The 13,507-nt window shown below is 46.6% G+C and overlaps 1 protein-coding gene across 2 annotated transcripts; it reads right to left on the reverse strand.

Moving 5' to 3' along the window:
* Positions 1-1,967: 1,967 nt before the first annotated feature.
* Positions 1,968-13,322, reverse strand: FAM124B (family with sequence similarity 124 member B). Of its 2 annotated transcripts, XR_012634044.1 has the most exons (4): positions 13,230-13,322; positions 7,177-7,916; positions 3,119-4,209; positions 1,968-3,081 (listed from the first exon to the last, which is right to left on the reverse strand). XR_012634044.1 is itself a non-coding variant. In XM_074912105.1 (3 exons), exons 2-3 carry the CDS (start codon positions 7,903-7,905, stop codon positions 3,577-3,579), a joined length of 1,362 nt encoding a protein of 453 aa, XP_074768206.1. In that variant the 5' UTR covers positions 7,906-7,916; positions 13,230-13,322; the 3' UTR covers positions 1,968-3,576. The 2 variants fall into 2 exon arrangements, 1 of the variants encoding a protein (XP_074768206.1); XM_074912105.1 differs by having other exon boundaries at positions 1,968-4,209.
* Between the last annotated feature and the right edge of the window lie 185 nt (positions 13,323-13,507).

The following is a 13,507-nucleotide window of genomic DNA, read 5'->3' on the forward strand; positions in this document are numbered from 1 at the left end:
AAAACTCAGAGAGGAAGAGTGCATTCAGCATTTGCTTCCCCAAAAGAATGAAGCTTGCCAACTTCTTGATACGAGAGGCCAAGGCTGTGGCATCGTAGCCCAGTGGCTGCCTGCCAAGGCCGGGTTGCCTGGGTGCCCGCCTGTGCCACGGCACCGTGCCGGGCGTGAGGAGAGCACTCCCGCCTCTGTGCCGGTATCCAGGCATCGAGGAGTGCTCCCACTCCTCCCCAGCAACTCAGAAATACCACTCTACTCGCTTCAGAGGATACAAAAGACACCATTTCTGTAGCCAGGGGCTGAAACAGCAAAAGCAATAGCAGCCGTCTCTGCAGGAGAGAGGCAACTCCTAAGCGAGCTCTCCTGCTTCTCTGGACACCTGCTGCCAGTAGCTCCTGCTCTCAGCACACACTCTCCTCGCCCAAAAGCAGATTTCGCCCCTCCATCACCCAGACTGTGCAACAGGCCCAGGAGAAAAGCCTTTTGCTTTGGGCTGGGACTGTTCACCATCATCCCCTGTGAGCACAGCCACAGCAGCATCTGCTCCCTCCTGGGAGCGGGGTCACCCAGCATCATGGCTCGCAGGAGTCTCAGGGTCATGCTCCTGCTCCTGGGTGTGACACCGTCTGACAGACAGATTGGCACAACACAGGGCGCCCACCACCATGAAGAAGTGCACATCTCAAGTTGTTGGCTCATGGGCCAGCCAACCCATGCTGGCCACCTTGGCTGCTGTCGGTCAATGTCCATCAGAGCATCAGCAGCACCCCTGATGGTCACAGCTAGGTCAGAACCATTCCCACCAGACTAAATCACTGATATCAAATGGTAAAAAACCCATCTCATTTCCCTTCATGCAGGGTTGCAACGCCATCATAACTCTAAGCATAGCTTTTTAAAACTCCCACGGCAGTTTTCCACCAAGACTGTTTTCTGCTGCGTGCATTGCTGGGACCAGCACACGGGATGGGAGCTGGGGGAGAGAAGCCCCTGGCTCAGCCCGCTGCCACCTTTGCCAACCCCACACACCTCCCACGTCCGCAACGCGTTTGCAAGGGGCTGCCGGGTCTGGCTGCTTACCTGCGAGCTCCTCACATGCTGTTTGGGACACTGAGCTTCAGCAGACCCCTGTCAACCTGCGCTCTCTCTTATTAGCCTTTTTTAAAAAACTTGAAAGAAATGGCATAGTAGGCAAGGAAAAAATGTAAAATAAAGTTTCCAGAGATAATAAACAACCTATGAAAAATGTGAATCTTTGCCTTCCACTACCGAATCCAGAGAGAAACTGTGTCCTCTGACCCAACAGCTTCCTGTGTAATACAGCATATACACTAGGTGCATCCTGCACTTAAAATCCATGGATTTTATATTCTTACTGTTACAAGCAATATTTTCAGAGTAGTTTTCCTTTGACTTGAAGTCCTTCTCTTCCGGGGTCTATTGCAGGCAGTTGAACTTCACATATAATTTTATTTTCTTCTTTGTTTTAAATCATGGAGCATTTCCCTCATGCTAGATATTGACCTTCTACCTCTTAAGCACACTCTTAGGTAAAACAAGTGTGACTGTTTAGCATAATCCCGAGTATCTTTGGCATGAGAGTAGAGAGAAGGTCATGAAATCTCTCTTTAAAGCTGTTTGTCCCAGGAATCCCACTTCTGGTTTTACTCCTGGGTTCATGATTATCCCACCCATGCCCACTGCGAGGGCTGTAACCCCATGTTTACAGACTGCTGTGATACCCCAATCCCTCTCCTCTCTCCTTGTCCCTCCCAGCCTGCGCTCACACCCACCAGTGAGCCCAAAGAGTTAAACTTGCCTACAAGCTCTCCTCTTTGCTGCTTTCCTAGTTGACCAAACATTTTCTCCAGCTCTGAAAAGCACCGGCTAATTTTCTAGATAAGATTAAATAATCACCCTCATAGATGTAAATATCACAGTATGATTTATTAAAAAGTCCACAATTTTTATGGAGCTTATGAAAATATAGCAGAGTTTTGTAAGTGTTCAGTAAAATAAGTGTCCTGTTCCTCTTTCTGCAGGTTTCAGTCCCTGAATCGAAGGGTACATGAGTGTCACTTCCAGGGCAACACCAGCTGTGAGACTGCAGAGGCACAGAGCAGGGACTGCCCTATTCCCACCCGCAGCTCTTCACACCAACTCAGCTGTGCCTTCAGACTTCCCCAACAGGCTGGGCCTTCCCAAAGCCAGAGCTAACATCCAGGCACAGCATCGCGCTCCAGTCCCACTGGGCTGCACAGCCCACCAGCAGCAGAGGGGAGGGTTTGGAATTCCCTGGGTAACACAGCTCATGCAGTGCAGCGTGGGCTGTGTTCATCTGGCACATGGACAAGTAAATACCCATAAAATTGCACAGAACCCCCCTGCAGGAAGGCTCTGCTGCTGCCCATCACTCTCTGCTCCCTTTGGGCAGCAAGAAGCCATCGCTTGTCAAACCTGAGTTATGAACTAAGAGGCAGCAATGAGAAGGCACTCTCCAAACAAACTCAGACTTTTGTGTAAAGCAGAATTCAGCTATAGTTAAGGAAAAAATACCTCTTTGTTGTGCTGTCTGGAAGGTAAGTATGATCAGATTTGGCTTTTCTTTTAAAAATTTCATTCTTCTGTCATGCCCTTTCTATCTCTTTCCCTTTGAGATTTACTTAAGCCTACTTGAGAAATCTGCTGATCAAGATGGGAGTTACTTCAGCATCTGTCACTGAAACATTACTTCATTTCTCCTATCCCTTGTACTCTCCAGAATTCAGCAGTTCCCTCCAAGACTCTTAACTTCTCTTATCTTCTGTTAATTAAAAACCAATTAAGATTGCCTGCTGATAAACTGCACATTGGTCTAAAAGCCTGGCCTGTTGCTGTTTTTTTTTTTTAGTGTCATATGAAGAAGCAACAGCAGGTCTTACTGGAACATAAACACAGCTCAAACTATTCTCTGCAAGTGTTTGCTTTCTTTGTGTACTGTGTTAATTTGGGGAAAAGGTCTCTCCAGAAACATTGTTCTTCAAAAATATTTTAGAAGACCATTCTTAAGTTTCACATCTTGCATAAAATTGGCACCACTGATACCTTTTAAATACCAACAACAGGGGAAGCCAGAAGGAACACAGAGGAAAACTGGCGTAAGCACTGTGACCATGCTGCTACCATGTTCCAATATGGCCCGGTGAGGGATGATGAGGCTCCATGGCTGGGGACACCCAGCTGCTTGGGCAGCTCAGGCAAACTGCACCTTCTAACCCCATCTGAGGATGTCACTGGCTATTTTTTAGCATCTTAGAACAGCTCTATATGGCTTATTCCTATTCATTGCACAATAATTCTCCAATCTATTTTGCATTAAAAAAATAAACCTATCTGTAAATACAGTGTTGTTTTTCCTGCTTAGCCCACAGCCTCCTTAGCATCACTCCATGGGAAGTAAGCATTGAACCCACTACTGAAATGCCACAGCTACAGAGGTAGCCGAGCATCTGCAGTCACAGCATGAAGAAGCACAATGCACACGGAAAGACTCATCATTTCCAAATGACAGTGGAGCACATCTGGCACGTTTGTTTTCAGTCATATAAAGAATTCCTCCTCCTCATCCTCCGCTCTGTTTGCAGGGCTGGCTCGTGCTGTTTGCGAGTGGAAGCCTGAAGCTCTTTGCCCTCCTCCCCCTTTACTCCTTTTAGCTGCAGCAAACGGCACCTGGGTCCTGTCCTGGGAGGGCAGGGTGCTGCCGGCCCCATCCATGGGTGCCCGTGGCTGGAGGAGGCTGCTCCGCAGGTCCCTGGAGAAGCGGCTCAGCGGGCAGCGGCCGCTCGCAGGATTTGCCACAGTGAGCCCGGTGTCCACATTGGTCTCCGCTACTTGCCGACGGACACGGTTCTCTGGGAGAGAAGCCTGCAGCTTGCTGCTCACCTGCCTGCGGAAGGAGGTGGCATCCCACCACGACCAGGCTGCTGCACCACTGTGAGAAGAGCAGAATTGCCTGTGGAGGTCACGGCTGGCTTGCTCAGGAGTAAGGGCTTCACTTGTGTCAGATTTTGTTTTACCCTTCACAGCTCTGACCTCCTGGTTTCTCTTCCCAGGATTACCCCACTTTACAGGGAGAGGGGCTGAGACAGAGTCCTGCAGGATTTTTTCATTACCGGCATTACCCTGATGGGAAAGCCCAACCTTTGTTTCACGGGGCTTGAAGCTGTCTTGAACCTGTTGAAGAAAATTTGGAGAGAACCCCATTAACCTATTGTTCTAGCCCAACCAAGTGATGATTGTCTCACCCGGTGTCACTGTGCTGAAATCATCCACAGCGTGAGTCCATCAGAGCCCCACTAGAGAACAGCAGAGGAGTCTTACAAGCCTGAGAAATGGCAGATGAAACCTAGCGTAGATAATGTGATGCACATGGAGAAAAACGATCCCAGCTTCACATACAAAATGCTAGGTTGTGAGTTGACTGTAACCCAAGGTGTCATTTCTGTGACAGACAGGACTGTGTTAGCATCAGTTCAGTGTATAACATCAGTCTAGAAAGCAAATGAAATCAAAACTGAGAACACTGTTTTGCACAGTGCAGCTCTGGTCCCAAAACTGGACCATGGTGCCTGTCCCTCATCTGCAGCACACAGAGTATCATGGACTGGAAATGATCAGAAATGGACAAGGATAATTACAACTACAGTAAAGGGACAATCATGTATGCTGGGAATTTCAAGCCTGGGGGAAAAAAACAGTTTGGGAGGGAGAGGATAAAAGGCTAAAACACCATGAACCACCTAGAGAAACAGGTAGGTATTTTCCATTCCCTGCCATTAGCAATTCAAGAAGCAGAGGCCATCAAATGAAGCCAGGTGGAGCCGGTTTCAATTAAAGGGAGGTGGCAGGAGACCTGGGGAAGTCCCTGCCAAAGTATGTTGTGGATACAAAAAGTTCACATGGATTCTAGGGGTGACTAGATAAACACGTGGAAAGGAACGTCACTGCAAGTTACCACAGCCAGCTTCAGAAGACCGTTGCGTTTAAAACAGGCAGCTCGGGTGTGTATTACTGGGGTGTAACACATGGACTTGTCCTCTTGCTGCTCCTGCCAAGGCAGCCACCTATAGCCAGCTGTGCACAGACAGCTGTGGCTGAAACCCATCCAGACAAGAAACCTGAATCACCACATAGTATGTTCCAAGCCCTTCCCCCTTTGTTTGGGATTTTCCTGAGAGCAGCATGCACAGGCTGTGGTGCTTGCGGGCAGCTTTCAGAGGGCTCTCAGGACTAGTGCACATACACAACATATTTGCTGCAGGTGACCTAAACACAGCACACACAAACAGCTGTGCCTGTCCCAGAACCTTCTCGGAGGCATCAGATCTACTGAGGCTTCTTCATATCTGCAAACCCTGCCTGGCTGTTTTTTGGGAAGAAACTTGTTCAGGAAGCTCTGGATCAAATGGCATTCCTTTAATGGCTGGGTAATGCTAATTCAGGGAGGAGATACCTAGCAAGGCCAACGGGACTGGGACCTGCTGAGCACATCCCACTTGTTCCCATGGAGCATGCTGTCCCTGGGGACACCAGCCCAGAGCAAGGCACCTGCCTCACCAATCCTCTGCAAGACTAGAGACACCCTTCATGTCTTTATTTACAAAGTGGCACATGGAGATGATCATACTCTCTTACTTAAGACTCCTACTTGGGTCTTAAGGCTAAACTTGTAAAATTTGAGCAACAGGGATCTCCTGTAAACACTCAGAGAAAGGACATGGAATAGAACAGTAATTAGAGAGCAACTTCAGCAAAAAAAAAGGAAAGGATGTGGTTTGTTCTTTATCAAACTAGGTGGCCTGTGTTATCTCTTCCCCAATAAAACCAAGAAAAGAGTTCTTGCAGGCTCAGAGGAGAATGACAACTCCATGTGTGTGGCAGTCCATGAGCAGACCCTTGGATTTGGTTTGCAATAGGGCAGAAAGTTGGGGAGGGAATAAATAGTTTGCAGGTACTTAGAATAAAGATTTACAGTATGAACCACAGAGTTGCAGAGTAAAGCACCATGTGCTAGACTGTCAGAGTATCAGGTAGAGCACAGACACAAGATACACCGCCTCAAGTTCAAGTGGACTCCAGCTTCCTTTGCCAAGAGCACAGTGCAGCACAGCTATAACCCAAAAAAAGTTTCTGAATTTCCTGCCAGTGAATTCATGTACGTCTGTCAGCTTAAAGACCTTGTATCTACAGCAGGAAGAACCACAGAGTAATTTAAAAAGGGACCTCTGGAGGTCACCTGGCCCAGCCCCTGCTCCAGGCAGGACCAACTTCAAAAGCTACATGAAGATGCTCAGGGCCTTGTCCAGTTCAAGTGGGTGGCAAACCAGTTTATAAAGTGACACCAAATAAGAAGTATGCAAAAGCTGCCCTGAGGATTAGTGTTCATAGTAGCATAAAAATAGGCCATACAGAATAATTAACTGGATTTGTAACAAATGAGCTCTGGAAGGAAAAATGAAAAATCACAGGATGAGCAAATTATTTAAATATCCAAATTACAAGAAAAAGTAATCAGAGGTGGGAGGGGTTGTTACAATGGAAAGAAAGCACACTGAGCTAAACTGCCTTCCTGCTCACATGTATAATTCCCTCTATGTATCATCTCAGCAGTCTTTTTTGTTGTTTTTTATTTATTTGTATTCATACCATCTCTGGACCGCACACTTCAACAGAAAAAGCAGAGATTTCCTATGACACATTTCTTTGGCACTTTTGCCCAACTGCAACTCACTCAAGAGCTCAAAAAAAAATCTATTGCAGGCGATGTTGTATCAACACTATACTTACAATACATCTGATTTTGGATGCTAAAAATCTGCTTTCAAAAACATGTATAACATAACGACTTATTAGGCTGCTATAATAATTTATTTCAGAGAGGGAAGGGAAGATGTTAAACTAGCCTGCTGAAAAAAGCATTAATGCCTTCAATTTCAGCAAGCAGTATGACGTTAATTTAACGAGGATCTGTGCTTATATTTATGAACAGCATCACAGCACCGGCAGATACCAATTACTGCATTCACAAATTTAAAAGAAAATATGAACAAGCAAAATCTTAATTTCCATTTTGAATCAGTTCTGCTTTCCTTGAAGAAAAAACCCCAAAAAACCTCCTCTCAGAGCACCACAGACACGTACCTGAAGCAGAATTATATTTCCTTCGTAGTCTTGTGTTTGCCACCTGGTACTACTGATAGGAATACATGGGTTAGGCAGGAGAGGCACCAGCTGCCCGATTTCTTGCACCTTGAACTGCAAGGCTGACGACTCCTTTGGCTCAGCAGCCACCCCAGCGGGCAGCTGCTTCAAGCAGAGTTGCACGGCAACATTTTGTGTTGCATACAACACAAAGACACAGAAGTTACTTTTCTGAATAGTTGCTTCTTTCTGCAGGATCATCTCATAGAGTCTCACTGCATCCTCATAGTTATCGAAAGTGCAGTAGAGGGTGACACGCAGGATTTCGGGGCCACAGTGCACCCGCCTGATGCCCCACACAGGCATCTGGTCGTCCAGGCCATAGAAGTCCTGGTGAGCTGGGGCATAGGGGTGGCTTTGCCCATTAGCAATCTGGGCACCCTGGTAGCGCCAGGGCAAATGCTGGAATTGCTCATGGACTTGGAAAATCCGTTCTTCTCCCAAGTCTTCATGTAGAAAAAGGAGGACAGATATTCCAGGAAAACTGCAGCTTCTCTTACGATACCTCTCATAGTATTTCAGTGGAGTAACTCGCTCAGACACCAGGAAAAGGCGAATGTCCAGGCAGATCCACTCCAAAAGCCGATCCAGAGTTTGCTGCAGAGGCAATGAGTGACCCAAATTGGTAAGAAGATGCACAGTCATCAGAGAGTCTGCTCCGTCATCCATTGCAAAGGGTCCTGACAAAAAATAAGAAGACAAATTGGTGCCTCCCTCTCCTCCTCCTCCTACTGAAGCTTCACTAACACAAGAGGTGTCTCTTAAGACTTTGATAGAATTAATTCAATCTTCTGCAGGCTCTGCAATAACCCAATGAAATACACAGGTATGCACAGTTAATGTACATAATGAGGAAGGTGATGAGTGACAAGCCATGTGACTGGTCCCAGGTCACGCACATCACAGCAGAGCTCAGCTGAAAGCTCGTTTTCCAACTCCAAGGCTTGAGCTCTGGTCACTGCATACATGCAACCCACGTGTTCAGAAACACCTCTGTGTCCTACTGCTGCTGTCCTTCACAGCACAGGGCAGCAGAGATGAAGAGCACTGAAACATAAAAACAGTAAATCTCCAAGATGAGATAATGTTGTAAGTACAGTTGCCTGTCAGCAGTGGAAACGGAGGCTCCAAACCCGTCCAAGTCCCACCAGTGTGCATCTCGGTGTGACCACTGCCTTTTCCAAAGGTAATGTGGCACTTATGATTGAAAACCTCAGCATATTTTCTTGTAGTCAGCAGGCTGGCTTTAGCTCATTGTAAAAAGCTTGTGATCTTTGTGAGTCACACCCTTCTGGGGCATATAGATAAGCTATTCTTTAAAAACAAGGAAGGAAAAGAGACCAACAAAAGAAAAAAACCCATGTGAACACAACAGATAACAATAAGGGCAGATATGAATCAGCCTCAGGAAAGAGGAGCTTTGTGAAAAAACCTTGACTCCTAGTTATGCACTTTACAACACTGGTAGCTTGCTTCCTGGCTGGAAACCAGGTCCTGGGTTATTATACATAGACCATAAAAGCCGGGTACCAGGCTTCCCCCTTCCAGTGCTGTTTGCCCCTTTCCCCTCCCTCCCCCATTTTTTTTTTTCTTTTGGATGCTGAGATACCCATGTAATCAGCACCCTTAAGCAAACTCCAGGTTTTCTTTCTTGCTCCTTGGGTTGACATACCGGTACTTAATTTAGCTTATTGTGTACACTACAATAGGAATGCTGAAAATACACATCTTTCCAAGGCCTCTTCTAGTGTCTAGGTAATAAATCACACTGTTCCTTCATCTCTTTATTTTGCCAACCCAGGAGCAATACATACAAATCAAGCCAGTCCCCATTTTCTATACAGAACTGCCCCCACTGCAGCCAGTATTTAAATCAAAACTGGGGCCTCTGATGATGTATCCAGCTCAATCTAATTAAGAGCAACACATCTCTCTCTGCTGACATACCAATTTTCCTCTCAAACAGCCAAGCACACAAAGCAGTGGTTCACTGTGCAGAAACCCCTGCATTAATAAGAGTCTGTTATTCAAACCTTTGAACTTTTTTTTTTTTAATCCAACCGTAGATTTATATTCAATTGAGCAAAATCTCCAAGGTCTAAAGGTATGAGTAGCACTGCCTTGGTTTCCTTTATGTAGAAGATCGCTCTCACTGGTAGAAATACAGATTCATGCTTTAAAACCACACTGACATCAAAGTACAATAAAAAAAAAAAAAAGGCGACTACAAAATAAGGAAAAAAATTAATTTGCACTGATAGAGGCAAACCCATCCACAAACATTCTGACCACGTAACAACAACTGGTGGGAGGGAGACAAAAAAAATCCAGATTTCGGACAATTGCAGGAAGAGAGCAAGAGAGAAGAGTGCAAGTGCTCAAAACATTAAAACACTCTAGATGAGCTCTGAACAACAAAATTTAACAATTTTACTAAACTATGGAAAAGGAAATGATTCATCAACTCTGCTACAGGGCAGAGGCAATCAGTCATCTGCCTTCCTGCATGTGAGGAAAAGGGGAATTTTGCCTGTACAAGGAAACACTGAAACTAAGAATGTTCATCAGGACTCGGTCTGTAGCTGGAAGCACGAGTGGCATTTCAGGGTCCCTGTTCTGGTCAGAGACAATAGTGCTGTGCACAGCAGCGATGCCCGGCATGGCCACAGAAGCAGCATGCTGCAGGAATGCACCACCCCTGCCACGCTGCCTTGGGGACAGGCACATGAGCAGAGCCCAGTAAACGTCAAGGTGGGTAAGTATGAGTAGATATAAACGTGGCAGGGGGAAAAGCAATCCTCACCCTGCGCACACAGTGGTGGGACCACAGGCTAGCGTATGGCCCAGCAATGCTACCAGGGGCTGAGCAGCTGCGTGCGTGAAAGCAGCAGCTTTGCAGCCAGCAGCAGCCCAAAACAGTGGTATTACTGGGAAAGAAATAGGGAGGGAAACAGAAAACATCATATGGCAACCAATAAATCTACAGCGCATTTGTATCTTGAATAGTACCTGTTGTTCCAGCTGCCCTTTAATAAGATGGATGTGGAGATTTAGGGAGAGAGCAGGAGGAAGAAAACAAGAGTAATGAAAGAAGCCACTCTGGTGAGACAAGCAAGCAGATGAGGATCTTCAGTCTGGAGCAGGAACCATGGCAGGATATACTATAAGATATATATGATATATATGATCTATAAGGTTATGAATGGCATCAAGAGGATAAAAGAGCATGCACAGGTTAAAGTACCCTCCCAAAAAGAAGCGAGGGGATCAACTGCACTTCGCAACACCCATTTCCATGACAGTAAGAAAACACTTCGCATGTGTCATTAAACGTGCCCAAGGCAATGCGATGGCAGAAGTTTTCTGGAGTTTGGAAGGTTACAGAGCACATGCACAGATGTAGGATTTACCACATCACTAGGGGCTGGGTGCCAAGTTCAGGGACACGCTGCAATGCCTCTGAAAACACAGGGCATGTGCGTTTGCTCAATCGCAGAGCACTTGCTCCACCATGCCCCCCCCGCCAGGAGCAGGCTCACCTCACCCACACACTTGCTCCCTCCCCAGATGATCGCCCCCTTGGGCTGCTACTACACTGCAGCCCGGGTACTGCTCCCCCTTTCCCCTTCTCCCACAGAGCAGAGAAATCCATCACTCCTCCACTGGCAAACCATTCATCCTCATGGGGGCAAAGAGGGAGCAAGCGCCACTTTCCTTGTGCAATCCCATCGATCACTATGGGCCTGTGCAGCTCTTGGCCCCCATCCCCACCCGAATCGCATCAGCCCGGCTGACTGAACTCCCGTGGGGGCAGCAGCATCGCAGGGAAGAAGATAAAGTACTGTGAATGAGTAATGTGAACTCTTGCAAAGCAGCTGTAGAGAGTAAGGGCTGGTGAGCTGGGAGGAGGGGGTTCAGAAACAATGCAGACATGACGTCTCCCTCCAGCTCCCACTGTATTCAGTGGGAGCCAAACCGGTTTCCAAATGGGCAGGTGCCTCTCACAGAACCTCTGAAGGTGACCGGCATCTTTCCTGTGCAGAGCTGGAATCTGACGTAACTGCCATCCATTTCAAGTGTCACCAGGTTTTATAACAGCCAAGAAACTGAGCCTACTCACAAAAAGGGCCAAATCCTGAACCCTGCCACCATGCCATATTTCCTCTGTGAGCAGCGTGATTGCTGGAGTGGGATGGGGAAGCAGTCTCACCTGTGAGCTCTAGCTGATGGAGCTGCCTGGAGCACAGTTTTAGGCCTGGTTCTCAGACCCTTAAACTCTCCAGCAGCTCCAGGTCAGGGGTACACACCCCTCCTACCATGAGGAGCATGAGATGAACTCAACATCAGCATTTACCTGAACCCCTCCTTCAGAGGGCAGCCCCACCACCCTGGCTAAGCCCTGTCCAATAGAGGAGTGCTTTGCTCCTCTTCCACTTTGCTTTCACATCTAAGTGTCCACAAGGAAGGGCTCAAACCCAGGCGCCCCCAACCTTGGACAAGGGTATTCTCACACCCTCACTTTGTCTCCAATCTATTGCTTCCCTAAACCTTGGGGTAAAGCCAGGATGCCATGACCCTCACTGCTGCAGCCTGGTGAGTTTAGACCTCCTCCTCATCCACTGCTTTTCTTAGAGGCACTAAAAAGGTCTCAGGTGGTAAAGGGATGACAGCCATCATAACAAAGTGTTGGCTTTTGCTGGATCTTGTAAAAGGAAAGTGCTAGTTTCACTCCGACCCCTGAACATAATGAGTCCTTGCCTTCCTCTCTGCTTCCCCTTCCCCCAGTTTTCCAGTCTCGCTGCCAAATGGAAAAGCACATTATTCATAGTGACCTACTGAACATGCCAAGAAAGATTTCTTTAAGAGATTAGAAAAATACCAGTTCAATCCTATGTGAAAAGTCACTCTACTGGGGGGGGGGGCGGAATTCTGATACGGTACTCAAAAAAATATATTGGAGCCCCATTCCCACATGGTAGTGACCAGCAACACAGCAGAATGGACAGCAGACTGCTGGGGTAGCCCACCTTTGTGCAAGAGCTGGTCAAATACAAATATCTGGATCTACCACCAATATATACACTAGTAAGCCCTGCATAAAATAAATAACTAACAAACATTTTATTGTGTGAAGCCTCAGAGAATACTGTCTGCTGTATGTTTAAAATCTTACAGCGGAAAAGCACAGCAAAATAATTAAAAATTCCTTTTCGTAATGAATTCTCACTATGTGCCTAGTCCTCTGTGGTGCTCAAGCCCTTCTCTCTGGCTGACACCAACAAGACTGATGATGTGTCACAGGATTTAATAAGTTCATAGTAACATCTGTAAGGAAGTTACTTTATAAGGATTTAGGCTTTGTATACTAGCACATAATTAACTTCAGAGAGACTGAGTGTGGATTACCTAAGCATCTGAGGAGCAGGCCTCATTAAATACATGCAATGTATTGGGCTTACTAACTTTTAAAAGATATTTTTTTGTTTTACACTAATCTCAAACTCTGCCTAGAACAAGGACAAAAATACTAAATTAACCTGCTAGATGGCAATTATCTACAGCACAGACAGCACTGAGACAAAAATCGGGATTAATGTCTTACTTGAATACAATTAAGCTTTTCAAAGAGTTTGTCTCCTGCTCCAAACCTTGTGACTCCAATTTATCATCACTTCAGAGGAAAGCAAAACCCCAATGACCAAAAGAGAAAAAATAATTCTAACCTACTGCATTTATTTAAGTAGACTTCTCTCACAGATGGTTCTTGTTTCTTCTTTTTAACCAGCTAACAAAGAGTAGGAATCCAGCAAGGGTCTGTCAACAGACACAGAAAATAAGAGAACTCCACTGCACACTGTGAATCAGGTTCTGAGCACACACACAAAAAAGAAACAGGGGGGAAAAAATTAAAAAAGAAAAAAAGAAAAAAGAAAAAATACAGTTATAAAGAGAAGAGGGACAGGAAGCTTGCTGCAGGGTGCAGCCTGTCTTACCTCACAGAGCTACCAGGAGGGCTGACCCTCGGCCACTGCCGCAGCCACAGCTCTGACCTGGCAGCAGCATCGGCGCAGCAGGCTGCGACTCCTCCCATTGACGGGACCCAGCGACTTGAGACTCCTGCCGTGAGAAACACTATGCTAGGAGGTGCATGGGCAAGATAGAGTTTCAAGACTCACAGGAGATAAAAATGCAAACTAAAACGAGAGCGGTTTCTCCTGACCCTCAGCCACAGCAGAGGGAACAGGCATCCTCGTGGTACTGCAGCACACAC

The sequence above is a fragment of the Athene noctua genome, chromosome 8, assembly GCF_965140245.1.
Source record: "Athene noctua chromosome 8, bAthNoc1.hap1.1, whole genome shotgun sequence".
Lineage (NCBI taxonomy): Eukaryota > Metazoa > Chordata > Aves > Strigiformes > Strigidae > Athene > Athene noctua.